This window comes from Bactrocera oleae, chromosome 5 (assembly GCF_042242935.1).
Source record: "Bactrocera oleae isolate idBacOlea1 chromosome 5, idBacOlea1, whole genome shotgun sequence".
NCBI classification, from domain to species: Eukaryota; Metazoa; Arthropoda; class Insecta; order Diptera; family Tephritidae; genus Bactrocera; species Bactrocera oleae.
In genome coordinates, this window is record NC_091539.1 from 26006830 (window position 1) to 26029337 (window position 22508).

The 22508-nt window shown below is 33.7% G+C and overlaps 1 protein-coding gene and 1 long non-coding RNA gene across 4 annotated transcripts in view; both read left to right on the forward strand.

Annotated features, from left to right (window-relative positions):
• Atg9 (autophagy-related protein 9) overlaps positions 1-22508 on the forward strand; it is a 52690-nt gene that overhangs the window by 15165 nt on the left and 15017 nt on the right. Inside the window, exons 3-5 of one of the 2 annotated variants that reach the window (XM_014241891.3) lie at positions 14669-14846; positions 19980-20193; positions 20388-20512. In XM_014241891.3, coding sequence (XP_014097366.1) covers positions 14669-14846; positions 19980-20193; positions 20388-20512 — 517 coding nt within the window. The remainder of the gene's footprint in view (positions 1-14668; positions 14847-19979; positions 20194-20387; positions 20513-22508) is intronic. The other variant, XM_070110241.1, reaches the window with a different exon arrangement.
• LOC106622653 (uncharacterized) lies at positions 5658-9968 on the forward strand. 2 transcript variants are annotated; one of them, XR_011396599.1, is made up of 4 exons: positions 5658-6860; positions 6915-7142; positions 7199-7559; positions 7617-9968. It is a non-coding gene; the product is annotated as an uncharacterized lncRNA (long non-coding RNA). The 2 variants fall into 2 exon arrangements; XR_004976598.2 differs by having other exon boundaries at positions 5658-7142.

Sequence of the window (22508 nt, forward strand, 5' to 3'; positions counted from 1 at the left end):
ACACTCCGAAATGATGTGCGAAAGAACAAAAAACTCACTCATGTCCCACGTTGGGCGCCAAAAAATATAGGGCTACAAAGCTTTTTTGTAACCGCGCAAATATCAAAAAAGCAAAAAGCTTAAGCGAAGTTGCAGCAACGATAAAATACAAAAAACAATGACGATGTGTGTGGTCAGCTATTAGACTAACTTAATTGCAAAATTCTTTTCCATAAATAATATTCTAAGCAATATTTCAACATCGGTCAATACATAGTTTCCGCTAAATACATAGTTTCGTTTTTTAATAGTGCATATATACATAAGTATGTACGTTATATAAATTTAATAGTTCATAAAAGGAGAATAATCCAAGTACATACTTTACGCAATTGTTCCTTCCTGTTATTAAGTAAAAGATTGCAAAGGCTGCTTACATATTAAGCTTAGTACATGTAAAATGGGACTAGCTAATGTGCCGAAAAAAATATTCATATAATTGCGTGGACGAAAACGTAGCGGTAGCATAGGTGCACAAAGCAAGCGCAAACAAGCAAATATGTATGTACACAATGCAAATACAATTATTAACTGCATTGAGTTGAATGACTTCTAATGCTTGCCTTTGAATATTAGCCAAATAAATAGAGAACAAGAAATAGCAAAAAATATATTAGAACATATGACGGTATAATGCATTGGTTCTCAAGCGTTAACCCCACAGGATTAAACTAATGAACACCCAAAATATGTGAAATCGCTCACCATGTTACCCCAGCTCCCATATATATTATATTTATTATTTTAGTAGGATCTATTCCGAATATATCGGTCAATGTGTGAGTTAAATTTCTAAAATGAACATATGTCCCCAAATATACTTGAGTTATGTTCAACGTTAATGCAATTAGTCCAGATCTTCCCCCAGTCCCAACGTACGCGATATAGTTATTTCCAACCATTTTGATTTTCCATCTGACTATAAAGCTTTTAAGGTAAGTGTGCCCAATTGCGGCCTGATACCTAATTCCGTGCTATTTCGTTTACACATTTTTTAAATAAACAAAATAAGTCGATATATTTAAAGGACATTTATTTTAAATTGTCAAAAATATATTCAACTTTACATTTGAAAAATGTCAAACTATAAATCATTTTAATTCATATTAACATAAATTCATTGTATTTAAGTTGGCTGGTGGGGACATTTAACAAGTGTTGTTGTGAAAAGTGCTAAAAGCTGTGTAAAAATTGTTTAAGATTAAGATTATAATTGGGTAACTGCATACATATACATATGCATATACTACAATATTTGTACATTATATGTTTTAATATGAATATTATATAATGAACTCATAAAAATACAAATAGAACGGAATTTGGTACTTTGAAATTTCACCTGAGCTTAAAATAAGCAAACACAATTTAGAGACTTATTTTTTCTAAAGCCATGTTATTGGATTAACAAGACTTTATTTGCCATGACGTTTCATTGTTGGAATTTAAATTAGTTACAAAACAGTTTACATCAAACATTTAGGGAATTCCCTGCTTAATATATATACAAATGTGTAGCCCGAAAATAGGTTCATAATTCAGTTTTTAATTTTGTCCCCAATTCCGTTCTATAGGCCGCAGTTGGGAAGATTGTGTTTCTAATTACGTTTAAATCCATTTAACAGACACTTATGATGATATATTGTAATACAGGAATCATTAAATTTAGCTCTTGAAGCAATAAGAATCAATCGGATGACATGTTTCAAAGATACATATATCGTGTTCCGAAGCAAACTGTACTGGACAAAATTAAATACAAGTATTCACAAGACTGCCGAAGATCTTCAGTTGTACTAAGGACAGAGAAGGAAAACCTTATTGTCAAATGGGTTTGTTATTTGGCGGAAATCGGCTTTCCGGTAACAAATAATCAACTTGTAAGCTGTGTTACTAACTTGGTTAAGAAACTAAATCGACCGAATTTTTTAAAAAATAATATACCGAGCAAGAAGTGGATGCAGGGGTTTCTCAACAGAAATTCCACAATGAGTCAAAGTGTTTCGCAATGCTTAAAAGTTTATCTTGCATCGGTAACAGAATCTTCAATAAGAAGTGGGCTTAAAAGAATAAATCAATACTTTGAAAACCACATTTGTTTCGATGTTTAAGAAGATTCAACACGAATTTTCAACCGTGATGAAAGCAAATACAAAATTGGAGAATCGGAGAGATCTATCGTTCCGAAACGCATACAATCTGTAATTACTTCTAATATACTACGAAATGGTTTCAAGAATTGTGGCATATTCCCGTTTAACGAAGATGCAGTGGCTTACAATAAAATTTTAAAACCTAACATCAGAGACACATCCAATATAATCAGAGTATCAATCATGAATATTGCAGACATTTTAGAGAACTATGAAGCAACAAAAACACTCGGAACTAACTCCGAAGAATTTTTACAAAGTTTTAAACTGTGTGTTGAGTACAGCGGAACTTGTAGTGGTGATGTTAAAGACGAAAACTGATTTTACTTTTGTAGAAGTGTTAAGTATGAGTAAACAAGCGGTTGCATTGCAAGTACTTCTCTTCCCGATCTTAATATTACAAGTATTTTAGCTAACAACAACTGTTCATTGTATAACGAAATCATGATTATTGATTTCAGTGAAGAATCAGTTAATAAACATAATTTGAGCAGCTCAACTCCATCTTGGCCATGAAGTCGAAGCAGGGTGAAGTACAATACATATTGTATTGGACAGTATACCATGCTCAGTGGCTCGAGAAATTAATTCGAAGATGTCCCAACAATGGTTAATATTAATTCGAGAATTCCACCAAGAAGCACAGTTAATGTAATAGAAAAAAAAAATGAACTTCCAACGCCTTTTAAAAATGCTCTTTTCTGGGCAGAGCCCCAACCAGTAAACCCGAACAAAAAATTTTTCATGAAAAAATTAACCCCAGCGGTCGCCACTGCTTCAGAAAACTTTAAGTATTAGCGACGCTTGGGTGAAGAAAAAAAGATTAAGAAAGAAAAAATAATTAAAAAAAAAGATAGAATAGTAAGCTTCAGAGGTGAAAGTAAAACGGAACATTAATAATAGATTTAATTCATAAGATGTTAAAAATTACTAATGGAAATCCAGTAAAATTTCAAATCAAAACTATGACAATGAGTGGATCTAACTGGCGTTGGGCAGAAAAAGAAGATATTTTATTTCATTTATGTACATGCATATGTACATACTATATCAGTGTCATTGAAATAATTTTATTTCACGTACAAGTTATTGAATGTATACCTACAGTTATGTTTATATATCGCATTAAATGCATAAGCAGCATAAGTAATTTTGTATTATTTCTTTATTAAGGTAATTATACTCTCGCAACTTGTTGCTACAGAGTATAATAGTTTTGTTCACCTAACGGTTGTTTGGTGCGTTCCAAAGTGAACAGTAAAAAAGTAAACTCTAGTGGCGCCATCTATATGTCGACTAGTGCGTTAGAATCTGCTATCCTTTCATGTTTCATGATATTTCATCTATTGGAAGTGCAGTTATTGCGTTTTAAGTGTCAGTATGTTTTTGTCATCGGTGCGAAAATGAGCTTCGAACAAAGAGCCAACATTAAATTTTGTTTTAAAATTGGTAAAACTTTTACCGAATCATTTCAATTGATGAAACAAGTTTATGGCGATGACTGCCTATCCCGTAGCAGAGTGCACGAGTGGTTTTAACGTTTTCAAAGTGGTCGTGAGGGCATGAATGAGAAATGAGCCGAAACCCAAAACATCGCGCCTGGAGAAGTCAAAAGTGAAGACAATGCTGATTTGTTTTGTTATGCAGACGTGGAGGCCATTCAAAAGGCTTGCACCGGCATACTGGCGGCCATACCAGGCAACGAAATAAAACACTCGTTCGACATGCTTTTAAACCGTGCAAAAAGCTGTATTGAAGCAGAAGGAGACTATTTTGAATAAAATTAATTGATTTTGCCGATAAAACCATTTGTTCTGCCTTTTTTTTAAAAGTCCTGTTTACTTTGGATAGCACCTTGTATATATATAAATGATCAGGATGAAGAGACGAGTTGAAGTCCGGGTGACTGTCTGTCCGTCCGTCCGTCTGTGCAAGCTGTAACTTGAGTAAAAATTGAGATATCTTTATGAAACTTGGTACACATGTTTATTGGTACCGTAAGACGGTTGGAATTGCAGATGGCAACGCCCACAAAACGCCATTCATCAAAAACAAATAAATTGCCATAACTAAGCTCCACAACAAGATACGAGACTCTTATTTGGTATACCGGATCACATTAGGGACGGGAATCTGCAGTTTAAATTTATTTAAAAGTGGGCGTGGTCCCACCCCGTATTAAGTTTAATGTACATATCTCCTATACCACTGAAGCTGTAATAACAGAATTCACTGGGAACAAATGTTTTTAGCATCTCTATCGACGGTGTGAAAATGGGTGAAATCGGGTGACAACCTCGCTTACTCCCCATGTAACGGTACTGTTAAAAAGGTCTTAAAGCGCGATAAATCAAGCACTAAACAAACCAGAGACATTAAATTTTATCTCTGGAATGGTATAAGATCATTTTATAGGAACCACGTTCTAAATTAGATAGAGGACGTGGCACCGCCCCCTTTTAGGTGAAAGCCCATATCTTGGGATATGTTTAACCGATTTCAATCAAATTCTGTACATAATATTCTTCTCACATTTCTATGTTATAGTACGAAAATGGGCGAAATCTGATTACAACAAGCATGTAAATCAAGCAGCAATGATTGTATCGGCATTAAACTTTGCGTGAATAATACGTTTGAAGTATGGCACATTGTGACCAAAAATTATCTAAATTGAACCAAAAATGTTCAAGCCCCTAGATACTGAATAGTTGACTTTTTACCGAAAATATCGGTCAACATAAAACAAGACGGCAAGATCCACAAAGAAATCTAGAACGAATATACCATTTGACTTTGCGAGAGTATATGTATATATATATATATATGTACGGTTACATCCGAACTTGGCCCTTCCTTACTTGTTTTTTTATATGATTTATGTGAATACTAATTTTTCATTGTCTTCACGTATAAACTGTGCAACTAAATTATTTGCTAACAAATTGCTCGGAATAGTTGAAATAAGAGCTTTTTCTAATCGTGCGCGGAATCAGAATTTGAAAAAATTTTAGCACAGAATTGGGGCGCATTGAGTGTCAGAAATGCATTAAAAACAAAAAAGATTAAATTAAGATCTATCTTTTGAAAAGTTAATACGAAAAATAAAATCCTTTTTTACGATTTGTTTATAATTTTTAAATTCGTCCGACTTTTGATTAACTGTAATATGTGTATATTCATCAATCTACCTTAATACGCCGTAATTAGGAGCATTTACGATATATCGAATAATATTTCTGATATATTAATGAAATTAAATGAGGATTTTTCTAAAAAATAATGTGGTTTAGCGCTGAATAAGAATGAAATTGGTGTAGGCCTCTGTAAACTTTGCATCCGTAATATATAGAGTTCCGATCCTCATAAACCCAATATATTAAATTTAGCACCTTGTGTTGAATTTATATCAATATATATCATTTAAGGTCATTAGGTTGAATTTAATATTATATATCTATAACTAAGAAAGTATGTAACCTTCAATACTCGTATAAGTTAATAAGATACCAAATTTCTATGAACAATAAATGTTGAATTATTTCGCACTATATTCTAGTATAAAGTTTTGTCACCACCTGTAGGGGTTTCCCCGGCTTTGATCATTGCAAGTTGCGAGAGTATAAAGTGTTCGTTTATACTCTTCCTTACCTTATATAAAATATAAAATAAAAACAAGTAAGGAAGTTCTAAGTTCGGGTGTAACCTACCATTTTATGCTCTCGCAAATTGCCAGGATCAAAGGCGGGAAATTACCTCAGGTGTTGGCAAAATCTTATATTAAAGGAAGTATTGGTCGGATTCAACCAATTTTTGACACAAAACATACTATTATCGAGAATTTCATTTATTTATTTTATTATATGAATTTCAATTATATATCTTACACATTGACCGAAGTGAAAGAACCAGATGGAATTAAAAATGGTGTTCTATGGGAAATAGGCGTGGTTGTAATCAGATTTCGTACTATAACATAGAAATATGAGAAGTATGTTCTGTACCGAATTTGGTTGAAATCGGTTAAGCAGATCCCAAGATATGGGGTTTTACCTAAAAGTGGGCGGTGCCGCGCCTACCGTCTAATATTGAAGTCGATTCCTATAAAGTCATCTCATACCATCCTAGAGATAAAATTTAATGTCTATGGCGTGTTTAGTGCTTGATTTATCGCGCTTGTAGTAGTTTTTAACAGTACCGTAATATGGGGAGTGCGCGGGGTTTTCACCCGCTTTCAACCATTCGATAGAGTTCATACTGTCGATAGAGGTGCTAAAAACATTTGTTCTCCGTGAATTTTGTTATTATAGCTTTAGGGGTTTAGAAGATATGCACATTAAATATATTAGGGGCCTAGACCACACCCACTTTTTAAAAAAAATTTAATGTGCGGGGCATCTGCGGGGCATCTTAATACAGTCGCCCGGATTTCAACTCGTCTCTTCATCCTGTTCATTTATATATATATAACTCTATATCTAACTCGATTAGTTTTAGGTGATACAAACAACCGTTATATTATGTTCGCACCGAATTGAAATCCTCTTGAAAACACAATTTGTAGATTGTGGAACCAAAGTCGTTCTGACCGACATTGTGTGTTTTCGATGAGTTTTCATTGATAGTTCACACATTCATTTGTTACGTACGTTTAGGCCAACGAGAATGGTAAGTTTTAGAATTTTTAATATTTGCTTACAATTATTATTGTTTGTTTTATAGAATTCTGAGAAGAAAATTTTAATTACGAAATTATTGGCTTTGAGAAACCGGATAAACTTCTTGCGCAACGACGATTCTTTAAGAGAATCGATAGAAGTTCTTAGTACCCAGTACATTCGCCTTAAAAAAAAACATTCGCCTTAAAAAGCAGACTTGAACAAAAAACGTTTAATTCTATTATGTATAATAAAGGACCTTGGGATGCTGATTAAATCATGTTGGACCAAAGTTTGTATAGGTTTCTACTGAGGCAAAACTTTTCAATTAAATATCAATAATTTCAGCAACGCAAAAATCAATTTTGGGAACACGATTGCCAACGAAATGGATCCGTTTTTTTTAAAGAAAACTTTCGCATGAACCGCAGTTCATTTAAAAAATTATGCGAAATCCTCCGGCGTCTACAAAAAATGGATGCGAACTACAGAAAAGTTATTCCGCTCGAGATAAGAGTGGCTATAGCAATATTATATATGTTTGTAAGTAAATTTACGGTTTGCGAAATTTTGCTGGAATTTTGTACCGAAATCTGGAGATTACTGCAACCATCCTGCTTCAAAATGCTGCCACTAAATATAGAAAGCATAACAGAATTGGTTACTGCTTTCGAGGTACTTGGATTCCCACAATGCTTAGGAGCAATTGGTAAATATTAGTTATAAAATCATATATTTACGCCAATGGTTTAATAATTGTTTACAGACGGATGCCACATTGAGGAACAAATGTTGAACACGCAGTCGTTTCCACCGAAATTTCCATCGGTTCGGAGTTCGTAGAACCTTTTTAATAATGTATATATATATGTAAATATAAATAATACTTGTACATTCAATAAAAAACACATGTATCTTACTTTGAAAGCTTTCCTCCACTAAGCCCTCTGTGTTGTAGCTTTTATATGGCGACAGTATTGCGCTCATTTTTTTTAAACAAAGTTTTCTTCTTATTATAAAACATAATAACATATAATGCATTAATATTTACTCAATACTGGTTTTGACTTCTGCCGCCGTGAAGGTGACACCTTGCTGCTGCAGCTCCACTGCCATTTCTTCTAATATGTAGCTATTCTTTCTTGGGCCTCGAAGCGAACCAAATTTTGCTTCCCACAACTCAATTAGTAAGGCTTCTCCCATCTCACTCCACGAATTTCGTTTTTTATACAATATATTTTTTTCTTCATTTGAACACAGTGGAATGTAAACAAATTGTCAAGTGCCATTTAGGGCTGGCAAAATATGTCTTCTAATAATATCGATTAAACTAGAGCAGGCACCGATTATAATGAGTGGAATGTAAGTTTTCAAGAGATTTTCAGCGAAAACTGTGTTTTCGTTTGACAGATCTTGTATGGAAGAAAACACAAGTTTTCGGGTGAAAACCTCTTTTGTCTATGAAAACACGAATTTTGTGTCGGTGCGAATTATTATACTCTGTAGCAGCAGGTTGCGAAAGTATAATAATAGAATATAAAATGTTCGGTTATACCCGATCGAATTTCAACTTTTTGCATTTGCGTTTAGAACTTTTTGTCCTCTACGCCTAAGATTTTTTCTTTTTTTTGACTTCCGGGTTCTCATGAGTATTGTATTATTATTTTTCGTGAATTATTTAACTTTCACTAAGAGTAAAATTTCACGTTGAGTAAAAATTGAGATATTTTGATTTAAGCTTGGTACATGTGTTTCTTGGCAATCTGAGGAGATTGGGGGTAAGCGGACAATAACATAAAAAAAAAAGTAAGAGGCATTAAATTATATAGAGCTGCACAGCAATTGGTGTAAATATTGGCCAATGTGCATGGCACCGCGCACCTTTAGATGAGATTCCTTCTGATCTCATCTGTACCCTTCACTCTACAATATATGTATGCAGTAATTAAAAAACTGGGACAAACGTTAACGGTAATTATATATTGATATCTCTTCGATAATATTGAAATATTGTATAGAATTGAAATAATTGATACAGCAAATGAAAGGACGAAGTTAATAGATTTCACAAAAACAATTTCGTTAAATTTATTAATCCGGGTGTCATTCGAAGCAGCATTTCGAAGTTTGTATCGATCGATAAAAACCTAAAATATGTTTATTACCATACATACATAATGTCATTATAATCAATTAATGTCTTTGTTAATTAGTAATATCGATATACCGTCTTCGAGAAGGTATGTAAATAATAATAGAGAAAATGCCGATGGCTGTCCTTTGCCTAGTAGTATCATCTTATTTTCGGAATTTAATTGTAAAAGGGTTTCCAATAAGAGTGATATGGGATATAAGAAATAGTCTAATGGAGCTAAATCACAACTTCTTGGAAGACATTCAATGTCACAATTTCTTGAAATTAACGAATTTCCAAACCAGCACAAAACTATTCGGCTAATTTAAACAAGCTCTTCTTAATGTAGAAATAGTGGGTTATTAATGAAATGTAGTACTTTTTTTCCTCAAAATTATTTTAAGTAAGCCGAGTAACGATATTTCAAGAAGTACCTGTATCACTAAAACTAGAACTGCTATGAAGAAACTTCATAAAACAAAAAACAAAATTCAATTCAAATAATAAATTTTATCCATATTTCTTTCGTTCACTCCCGGTCCAACATCAAATATCGCAACCCATATCACCGCAGCCCCAAACCATACTTTATCGTTGGGCGAAAGATCGATTATTTAAGCTCTTCATTAGCTTTGTACCATACATAAGATTGTCGTACGTTGGATTTTCTTTTTGTTTGTACATAAAACCCGATTCTAAAAATGTTCTTTTATGTGCTCTAGTCTTGGTCTTACTCGTTAATAATTTTTTCCACTCCACTCTACCATTGTACTATTGTTTTCTAAGTTCGTTTTAAATCGTTTTTGCATGAGCCTTCTTTCCGAGATACTTTTCAGCTGCGGATGTTAACTTTTAGGCACTATTATGACTGTTTTTCATTATTTCAGCCAACGTTGTTTTTATATCTTTTGATTTATTGAAAGCAGTTGTTGGTGCTCTTTTAACATTTTCACTTAAATCTCACACATATTTTCTGCTTTTTTGTGTTCCATTATTACTCTGTTATTGAATTCGATGTTTTTCAAATGTATCCTAATTTTTTCTGAACTGAAATTTATATTTAAAATTTTTTTGTTGATTATTAATGAGCACATATTCCACATTTTAAAATTAACTTTTAAATGATAAATAAATTTTATGTTAACATATAGCTTTTCTAACTGTTTCATCACTTTGAGCCACTGTATCGCTCAAACCATTGATATGGCTATGACACCCAAATTTGTACAGGATAAATATTTTCGACAACTCCTACGACAGTGTGAAAATATGTAAATCAGATCAACAACTCGCCCATACCCCATATAGCAGTTGAATTAAAAACCACTAAAAGTGCGATAAATCAGTAACTAAATACGCCAAAGATATGGGCGTGGCACCGCCCACCCTTTGGTGAAATCAAATATCTCCGGACCTATTCGACCAATTTCAACCAAATTCGGTACATAACATTTTCCTGATAGCCCTATGTGACAATACGAAAATGGGCGAAATCGACTACAACCACGTCTACTTCCCGTATAAACCAATTTTAAATTCTATCTGATTCTTTCACTTTTCAGTATAAAAATCAATGTTATATGAATATATCGGGATAAAGCTTTGCAAAAATAGTGCATCCAATGTATTTATATCGGTGAGATATATTATTGAAATTCGGGGAGAATGTTTTTTTTTTATAATAATAAACCCTTGTGTCAAAAATGCGTTGAATGGATCAATACTTCCCTTAGCTTAGGTTTTTTTTTATTGATTTTTCTAAAGATGATAACTTAGTGTACATTTGTCCGATTTAAGTCAAATATGCGCCGTTTTGTTATTGGCAAAAAACTCGGAGAGCTAATTTTTACAGGCCTCTCTTGAGGCCAACCTCTCACCATTAAGAGTGTTCGCCATGGACAGGAAAATATGGTAATCACTTGGTGCCAGGTCCGAACTATAAGGATGAGTGCTGCCTTCAAGCGGTCCAGTTGTTGGCAGTAGAGGGCCGAATTGAGCGTTTGGCCATAGGGGAGCAGCTCGTAGTAGATGATTGCCAATCCCACTAAACACACAGCAAAACCTTTCTGACCATCAATCCGGTCTTGGCCACCGTCTAGGCCGCTTCTCCGAGCTTTGACCACGACCGTTTGCGCTCGATGTTGTCGTAAGTGACCCATTTTTCATCGCCAGGCACAATCCGCTTCAAAAACGGGTCGATTTTGTTGCGATTCGCAGATAGAAATTCGGTCCATCCTGTTTTTTTGCGTTAGTTCGTGTGGCACCCAAACATCGAGCTTTTTTTTGAACCCAAGGTTATGCAAATGGTTCCAAACGGTTTTCTGGCTTATCTTTAGTTAATCAGCAATTAAATAAGTGCTCACGTCCACTATTTCCATGATTTTATCGCAATTTTCGACGACAGGCCTCCCGACGCGTGGTGCATTTTTGACATCGAAATTACCGGAACGGAACCTAGCAAACCACTTTTGTGCTACACTTCGTTTACAGTATCGGGCCCATAAACTAAATTAATTTTTTCAGCCACTTTGGCTGCTTTTTCGCCTTGATCGAAGAAAAATTGTAAAATATAGTGAATTTGATCTTTGCTGGTGTCCATGTTTGACGAGCGCTCACAACGTACTGAGTCAATCAATCGAAAAACTGTCAAAGACAAACTTTTGGCACGAATAAACACGTTTTCAGCGCCGTATAGTATGACATGATGCGACACGTAACACTAGTACTATGGACAATAACGCCATCTCTTAAATAAAAACCGAACAAACTTTTTACTTGACCTATATATATATATATATATATAATAATTTTCGAACTTCCAGTTTACTTTATACCACATTTGTATATCGGACAATATGTGAGTAATTTTAATGAAATTAATAGAGCCCGTTTTCTAATAACAATGTATTTTTTGGCCCAAAAATGATTAACTCGGGAGAAAACCTGCCCTATCCCACATGTAACTGATTTTCAGGATTTGGAAACGTCCAGCTGATTTTACTCCATATATATTGGTGATGGTATGTGAGGTACCTTAATAAAACTTAGGAAGCATCTTAATAATATGTGGTATTGTTTAAAATACATAGATAAATTCATTCAATACTACCCTCATTTCCCATATACCTAATAAAAGTTTTACAAACTTTCCGTTGCCTTTATACCGTATATATCAGTAAACATGTAAGATATCTTAGCAAAATTAACTGAGGGTATAATATTGGATATTCTATATTTGAATACCGAAAATATGTAAAACTGATCTACGAATTACCCCAACTTCCATATACTACATAAAATGATTTTCGTTATTCTAACAAACCATAAGCCGAATAGGTCGGTCAGTGTGTGAATTATATATTTATAAATAGCTTGAAAAGGTGATCACAAGTATACCTTAACAATGTTAAAAGTTATTGCAATTATCCCAGACCTTTATCAGCCCACAATAAACCCTATATAGTAATTTCCGACTTTTCACCTGATTTAAACCGTTTAGGATGGTCAAAATGTGCGACATTTTACTAAAATTAAGCGGACAAACTCTCTTAAAATTTATGTGGTTAAACGCTTAATATGAATGGAATTGGGTTAGACTTAGCTGACCATTAGTCCCGGTTTGGCCGGGACAGACCGGATTCCGAGTTAAGCGTCTCGGGGTTAAAAAAAAAAAAAAAAAATTAATTGAATAAAAGTGTGTTGCTCTCCCACCTATTATATTTATGTCGCAATTTTTATTGAATTATAATATGGAAAAAATCGATGACTAAAAAAACCGTCCCGGATTTTGCCGGGGAAAATACGGTCACCTAAGGCTAGACCTTGGTCAAAACCTCATGTCTCTAATGAATAGAATTCATTCAGTTTATATCACATATATCACATTTGAAGACGATTTTTTTAATATAATTTTCGGTGATGACAAGTAAAATATACTTATAAAACTAATTGAGTCTATGATCTATTATATTAGTTAATAAGATACAAATTTGATTGTAATCCATTCACTATTTCGTCGAACAATGATTTCTTTCCCAACATAGAAAAAATGTGTCAACACCTTTTTCCCTGCTTTGATTCTTGCAAGTTGCAAGAGTATGAAATGTTCGGTGAACTAAATCCTTTCCTGCTTTTTTATAGTTATATTTATCCCAATTGGAAAAAAATAGAAACAATATAGAAATCGAAATATTTTGACTCACAATGATTAGGTCTAGTAAAATAAATCCACTATTTTTGAAATAAATTGACAGTTAGTGTTCAAATATGAACATGTGAGTTGGTGTCAAGAGACATCATTTAGTAGTGCGCCGCAGCATAGGTAATATATGTTAGTTTAAGTGTTAACCCTAACTATCATTCAGTCCGCTCCTTTAAAATAATTACTTTGTCCTCGGCAAAATGTTCAAATATCCTTGAACATGTTTATCTCGACAATGCTGAGACAATACAAAATATATAACATAAACAAACACAAATAAAACATATGCATGGAATACATATGCATTCAACACTTAACAATACAAAACATATTTACCTAGTTTCAGAAATTACAGAAAAAAAACATACCAAGTATTATCTATGAAAAACATACCCACGCACATGTAGGTAGATAAGATAGTTTCTAAAAATAGTATATAAGCAATTAAAATACTGAAATAAAGGCAGAATGCAAGATTTCTCATTCAACCACACATCTTTTCAATCCCGCACCTGCGGTAAGGTTTAGTAATAATTGTATTGAGTTAAACATTTGGTCCTTCGAGCCGGTTAGAGCTTAAGGTAAATTAAAAAGTCCTCTATGATAAAGCATACAGGCAATAAACAATTATTGGCTTGTGTTTCCCCTTTATCGCCAGTGTCCATCTTTGACGCTTGATCAAAAAATACTGAGTCACACGATCACAAAACGGTCTGAGAATCTTATCCTTCTAACGCCATATTGCGTCAAACGAGATACAGATTACTTTTCGAAAAATCATGTATTTATTTTTACTAGACTTAATATTAGTTTTTCAATAGCAGTTGACTAATTCATGTTACCTAAAATTAAATTGTATATAGCTAGCACCGCAAAATTAAATACTTTTAAATAAATATTGAATAAAAATATATATATTATATATCACTTGCTAGAGTGTAGAAAATAAATAAACCTTTTTTTTTGTATATATATACATACATATGCGTATTAATATATATTTTGAATATAACTAATAACAAATTTTAATTTTTGTACTAACATATTTATGTTACTTAATACACTAAGTAAGTTAAGGATTTTATCTGGAAGCAATAGCAGAAAACTCTTCTCATGACCGTTCTTTTAGATGACCGTTTGTCCAGGTTAACAATGGAAGTTGGTATATATACCAGTATTTTTTAAGGAAACAGTTTAATTTTTTTGGCTAAGAGAATGAGAAGCCCACCTAGAATCCCTACTATCATTTACATTCCAAACATTTAATAGTATACATTTATTTGAAAGAAAAGAAAAAAGCTGAAACAGGCGCTCAGTAGGACCGTGCCTTATTCTATGTATAATTTTAAGAGTTAATTTAATTCTTTAAAGAGTAATAAAGCTAATGAAAATAAAGAAAGTGTATCAATGTTTTTGTATTCCAAAAAAATTCTCATCTAATAAAAAATCATTTAATCTAACGTTTATTTATTTTTATTTTCAGCTCGATGGAATCACATTGAAGATTTGGATTCATTTTTTACTCGCATGTATAATTACCATCAAAAGCATGGATTCTCAGTCATAGCCTTAGATGAAATTTTTCAGTTGTGCAAGTTTGCTTTCGTGGTGTGGTTACTAACTTTCACAATATACTGTATCAACTATCAAGTATTATTTGGGTAATTTCGATTTAATTGCTACTTCAAATTTTTTTTACTCCTGGAACAGGTTGCAAAGAGTAAAACCGTTTTGCTCACTTAAAAATGTTTGAACATCCAAAAGTAATCGAGAAGGTATATATAATATATTGGGTCGTTCACAAAGTAATTTCGTTTTTTAGTGAAATTTAAACAATTTATTGTGTTAAAAATTTTATGAAATTAGACAAATTTAATCCTTCAGCAATCTCTTGAGTTGTTATTCGACGATTTGCATCCACCACATCGGCTTCAAGAGGCCTTCTAGGACGTGGTGCATCCTCAAGATCGAAAGTCAATTTTAGCATTTACATTCGGTTAACACATTAAAATTTTCGTCTTGCTTAAACTGCATTTTTACCCTTTTGATAGTAAAACAGTAAAATATGCCGAAAATGTTGTTTTCAAGCTTCCATCTTCGACCAAACAACCATAACTGTATCAGCTGTTCAAATATATAACGGTAAAGCGAGTAAATGTAATGTTAACTGCGAAAAAATTCAATAAGATTAGCTGTGGTCATCAAACGAAATTACTTAGCATACTTAGTGTGTAATATATATAACACTAAAAATGACCGGGCCTCACACATAGATGGCGCTAGTTTTATTGAATTCAGAGCTGTTAAAATGACATTCTATTCACTATTCTAAGAGGGACGCTACTTTTGTTATTTTAAAAACAATGGATGATAAACAATTTAGTGTTTTAATTTTTCATTGCTTTTTGATGAGAAAAAATACTGTAAAGCGAAGCAATTGCTTGAAAAGTGTTATGTCTGCAACAACAGAAACTACAATAAAACGCTGATTTCAAAACTGGTCGAAGGGACACCAATGATGCACAGTCGACGTCCAAATGAGGCTATAACACCAGTAAACATAAAGAAATCCACAAAATCGTTCTGAACGATCAGAAAGTGAATTTGCGTGATATAGCTCACATCGTAAGAATTTGAAAAGAACGTGTTGGCTGCGTTTGCTGACTGTTGACCAATAACTGTAACATTGTAATGATTCTGAGCAGTGTTTGGTCATTTTAAACGTAACAAACCGGATTTTTTTTTTTGCTCCTAGCGACTATTAGTTTTTCGCAGACCTCAAAAAAATGCTTGCCGGTAAGAAAATTCGCTCGAATGAAGAGGTTATCACTGAAACTGAGGGAACTGAGGGGAGAGATTATATTTATTGATAAAGCTAATTTGATCAAAAAACCATGTTATCTTTGTTAGGCCCTATCATTTTCAGCCCACGTGTTACAGGCATAAATGACCAGGATGTCGAAAAATTGAGTATTTGATTAGTATGTCCACCCAACAATACGTCCAAGCAAAAAATGGAATTTAAATTGCAATATCTTGGTGACTTGGAACATATATGCCGTCGCCTAAATTGCAAAACAACGACTCATAAAAATATTTAAATTGAATTTAATATTGTTTCAGATTCACCACGTCATATTATATAACAGTACATGTTTAAGGGGTTAGGAGTAGTCAGAGGCACGAAAAAATTAGAATTTTCAGCAATTTTTTTTGCTATTAAATCATGTTATTTTACAAAAGTAGTAATATGGCATTGTTATACAATGTTTTGATTTGAAGTCACGAAAATTTCAAAAAAAAAAATTTTAATTTCCAAAGTTATAGCTGTCTGTGTTGATCCAGTTCCAAAAAAAGGTCCTTGCGGTTATAATCCGAAGTCCTTGAGATTCATCTAAAATCAATCGGATAAAAAAAAATAGTTTTATAAATAGATAATCCTGGGCCTGATCGAAGCTTTTTTTGTTTTTTCAAAAATTAACAAAATAATGGCCTCAGGAAATTTTTTTCTTGATTTTATTCAAGTTAAAAACTTAAAAAATCGAAATTTTTGAAAAAAAATCTTTCGATCAGACCCGAGTTTATTATGTATTCTAAAACCTGTATAAATTTCATTAACATCTACTAAGCGGTTTTCAAGTTACATTTGTCACTAGTTAAAAAAACATAGTTTTGAGAAAAACGCATTTAAAGTTTCACCTACCTGCTCCCGAGCGCTTTGTTGTTTGTCGAATAACTGAAAAAGTAATTATCGGATCAACTTAAAATTTTCAGAAAATATTTTCAAGATAATTCAATTAACGAAAATGCAAAACAAAATTGATTATTTTTAAAATTCTGGCGTCCCCCAAACCCTTAAGCTTTTGCTAACAGATGTAACCAAGTTATATCCAATTTTGTGGTAGTTTCTATTTTATATGGTTTTCCTTCTCTTTCAAAGTTATAAAGAGATGTTATGTTATTTTTCATTTTAGTTGACGATATATGTATTTCTTGCCAGTCTGAGATTTTTTGTTGGGGTGGAATCGAAACATTGCCACTATTTTACTAGGATAATATATCAGATTTTTTTTGCTATGGATTTGTTAGAAAACTTAACATCGGGGCAGCGCCTATACTATTTACGCCGAATTGCCTATAATATTTATTGATACAATTTTTTTAAATCAAATTTAATCATAAAGATTACCGGATATCAAATTTACTTTGTTCTTCAGATTTCTTTGAGTATGAAAAATGGGTGAAATCTATCTAGACTTTCTCACAGCCCCCGGATACCTATTATAAGGATTTCCATCAAAATAGTTGACTTTATAAAAGTTACTAACTTACTCGTTATAAAAAAAAATTGTCCAATAACGACAATTTACTTCATGCGCTCGAAATTTTTTACAGCCCTTTAATTCATATAACGAGTCTATTTTTAGAGGTATAGAACTTTAAATTGCAAAAAACAACGATGGATTATTCGATTGACATGGGTTATATTTATCCGAAAGATAATCTTGTGGCATTACATTTTAAATATGATTTCTGGCATATGACCGCCAGATGTAATCCAATCTGCACGTGCAATTTTCGATGACTTTCCAACATTTGTGGCCGTATATCGGCAATAACACGGCGAATATTGCCTTCCAAATGGTTAAGCGTTTGTGGCTTATGCGCATAGACCAATGATTTTACATAACCCCACAGAAAGTAGTCCAGTGGTGTTAAATCACAAGATCTTGGAGGCAAATTCACAGGTCCAAAACGTGAAATTAGGCGGTCACCAAACCTGTCTTTCAATAAATCGATTGTGGCACGAGCTGTGTGACAAGTTACGCTGTCTTGTTGGAACCACAGCTCCTGAACACCATGGTTGTTCAATTCAGGAATGAAAAAGTTAGTAATTCCATTCATTGGCCATCATTGTTTTTAAAAAAGTACGGACCATCGATTCGCCCAGCCCATAAAGCGCACCAAACAGTCAGATTTTCTGGATGTAACGGTGTTTCGACATACATTTGAGGATTAGCTTCACTCCAAATGCGGCAGTTTTGTTTGTTGACGTAGCCATTCAACCAGAAGTGCGCTTCATTGCTAAAAAAAAATTATAGACGATAAAATGAACGTAGTGCGCGATACGCATTCCGCTCAAAACCATTATTTTCGAAATAAAATTGCACTATTTGCAAGCGTTGTTCAGGTGTGAGTCTATTCATGATGAATTGCCAAACCAAACTGAGAATAAATCACTTGACAGCTGTTCGGTCGCCATCTTGAACAGTAATGCCAACTTCAAGTTCTATACCTCGAAAAAAACCCGTTATGTTGCAGGGGTACCTAATGTTCGGCTGCGTCCGATCTTTTATTAAATAATATTTAAAACATACACAGAACGAAGCTGCGACGAAACCGGTATAATATTAATTTAAAAGCATTGTAAATGATAGGAAATAAACACTATTTTTATACTCTCGCAATCTGTTGCTACAGAGTATAATAGTTTTGTTCACCTAACGGTTGTTTGTATCACCTAAAACTAATCGAGTTAGATATAGGGTTATGTATATATAAATGATCAGGATGAAGGGACGAGTTGAAATACGGGTGACTGTCTGTCCGTCCATCCGTCCGTCCGTCCGTACAAGCTCTAACTTGAGTAAAAATTGAGAATCGGGGTTCACATATTCAATAGGGGCTTGAACAGTTTTGGTTCGATTCAGAGAATTTTTGGTCACAAGGTGGCACACTTTAAACGCAAAGTTTTACCCCGATACAGTCATTGTTGCTTGATTTGCATAGTGGAAAGTGAAAGAATCAAATGGAATTTAAAATATTGTCATACTAGGCGCCCTCCGCTGCGCTCCGGGACTCTCGCTTCGCTCGCTCGCCTACGTCCGCCCCCCGCCGAGCGCGAGCTAGCTCGCTCTTATGTTAGTTGATTCTCGACAGCAGCAGAAAACTTTTATATATAATAGAGAGATGAGAAATAGGCGTGGTTGTAATCCGATCACTAATTTTCGCACTATAGCATAGATATGAAAAAAATGTTATGTACCGAATTTGGTTGAAATCAGTCAAGCAGATCCCAAGATATGGGTTTTCATCGAAAAGTGGGCAGTGCCACGTTCACTGTCTTAATTTTGAACGCGGTTCCTATAAAGTCATCTCATACCATCCCAGAGATAAAATTTAATGTCTCTGTCGCGTTTAGTGCTTGATTTATCGCGCTTGTAGTAGTTTTTAACAGTACCGTTATATGGGGAGTGGGCGGAGTTGCCACCCGATTTCAACTATTTTCACACCGTCAATAGAAGTGCTAAAAACATTTGCTTCTAGTGAATTTTGTTATTATAGCATTAGCGGTTTAGGAGATATGCACATTAAACCTATTAGAGGCGGGACCACGCCCACTTTAAAAAAAAAAGTTTTAACTGCAGATGCCCATCTCTAATGTGATCCTGTGTACCAAATAACAGTCTTGTATCTTATTGCGGAGCTTAGTTATGGCAAGTTATTTGTTTTTGATTAATGGCGTTTTGTGGGCGTGGCAGTGGTCCGATTACGCCCATCTGCAATACCAATCGTTTTACGCTACCAAGAAACATGTGTACCAAGTTTCATAAAAATATCTCAATTTTTACCCAAGTTACAGCTTACACAGACGGACGTACGGACAGACAGGTTGCGAGAGTATAAAAATATTAACAGTGACTCATAAGATTGCGAATGTTCTGTAAATTATTTCTAAAATATAAACTTCTGTAAAACTTAAATATTAAATATTTACTATATTTTTTTTTCAGAGACTTTCCACCACCGAGTAACCATACCAAAGTTACTTTACGAGACGTTGTTATTCCAACAAGGCAATGCATAGCCAACTTTAATGGTTTTACATATTTGTTATTCCTTCTAGCAATACTTTATTTCGTTGTTCGTTTTTTGCGAGTTGTTTATTTAATAACTCAATATTTGGATATGAAAAAATTCTATCAAACAGCTCTCCACATTGACGAAGTATGTGAATAGTAATATTTGAATGCAGATACGTTAGTTCTAATGTTTATGTAATTTAAAATTGCACATAGTTTATATTCTAATTTTTTATTTTTTGTGGTAAATAATATATAATAACGTTTAGCCTATGATAGAAATGTAATTATATGTACAATAACGTTATATTTCATGCTACAAAAATTATATTTGTACAGAAAGAAATAGATAACACTACGTGGCATGAAGTAAAAATGAAGATAAGAGAAGTCCAATCTGAACAGCATATGTGTATTGATAAAGAGCAATTGACGGAATTGGATATATACCACCGAATTTTAAGGTATGTTTTTTTTTTTTTGTAAAATTTACTCATACATCACATGACACACCCAGGAACCAAAGGATGACTATACTTCTTTGAGAAGCTCTTTTCATGCAGAATAGAACACAAATTGAGAATGGTCCAGTTTCTAATACCAAAAAATTTGTGAAACCCCTAATACGAGGGCTGCTATATATATTTCTGGTCTAATAATGAAAATACGAATATCTATCAACGAAAATGCTTTTTTTTCGGTCGATTGCTGTTTTGTTTCGGGCTCATACGCATAGATCCATGATTCGTCACCTGTGACGATCTTATAAACGTCTTTTGAATCACCGCGATCGTATTTTTTCAGCATTTCTTTACACCAATCCACACGAGCCTTTTTTTGAGCGATCGGGATCCAACAAGAACAAACCTTTTTTACGGCCAGGTGTTCATGAATATCGAATGTGTGCTGGTGGGAGAAATGCATAGGCATGCCTCTATCTGAAGGTATGTTACATGACGGTCTTGCATTATCAGTTCACTTACGTCAAGGATGGTGCTTCATAGCCATACAAAGATTTTAGTTCATCGATGCACTCTTGTCGTGATAATCCACGTCGAAAGTTGTGAAAAATGATCGCACGAAAATGTTGCTAAAAAATGTCAAACTTTCCAATGGAAATGTCAGATTGCACCTGGCAACACTTAGTGTTGCCTAGGCCTGCCAGCTATATAGCAGCCCTCGTATGTTGCATAAACTTATCCATATAGATATATTGTTATGTATACCACATATAAATTATCAGGATGATTAGATGAGTTGATATCCGAGTGACTGTCTGTCTGTCCGTCTGTGCAAGCGATAACATGAGTAAAAATTAAAATATTATAATGAAACTTGGTACATTGGTACACAGGAGGGTTAGTATTGCAAATAAACTTTGCCACGTCCACAAAGTGCCGTTAAGCGAAAACATATACAGTGCCATAACTTAGCACTAAATTCAAATACAAATCTTTAATTTCGTACAAGGGATCCCAATAGCGTAGTACACCTGTGAGCCGTTTCCACGATAGTCGGGTCTTCGTAACCGGAACGGACCCTGATTTTATCCGGCCAAGGACTGTCCACTCGGCAGATTTCTGCCGCTACAACAACAACCTGTTATATTAAAAACTACTAAACGTGTGGTAACTCACTTAATAAATGCGCCACAAGCATAAAATTGTACAATCAAGATGGTATGAAAGGGCTCTATAGGAGCAGGTATAAAAATTGGACAATGACCTCGTTCAGGTGAATTCTTATATCTCAGGAACTACTTGACCAACCAAGCAAATTTATTGCATAAGGTTACCCAAATATTCTTAAAATACACTGAAGAAAATATACAGAAGAAGTATACAAGTCAAACATCAATTAATTTATCAGAATAAAACTTGGCCCAAACAGTGCCATCAAAGGCCCAAACCCCCAAAAATTGTCGAAATCGGACTATAATTTTTCAAGGACTCACACACCAAATATGTGGACCTCAGTTCAGTTCATATGGCTGATTTTTTACCGAACATGTCGTTCAATCTCTGTAATCTAGTTATGAAATTTGAGGAGAATATTTTTGCCAAAAATGGGTAAAATTGGGTCATTTAGGCCCCATATACCAAGCATTAATATTTTCGAACTTTCGATTGACTGTATACCGCATCTATTGGTCAATATGTAAGCAATCTTAACAAAATTTAGAAAAAACATCTCTTTAATAACAGTGTCTTGATCCGCTTGACTTTATAACTTATATATTCGTCAATCTGTCAGGTTTCTTAAATTGAAAATTGCGACAGTATAAAATTTTCGGTTTCATCCGAATTTAGCCCTTCCGTACTTATTGTTAGTTAGGTTGACTTTTATATAAATTTTTAGGAAATAAAAAAAAAATTAATTAATAAATTTAAAAGAAGCTAAGGTCACATAGTTTATAAGTTAAATTACATATTGCGATAAAATAAAATGTTCAACATTTTG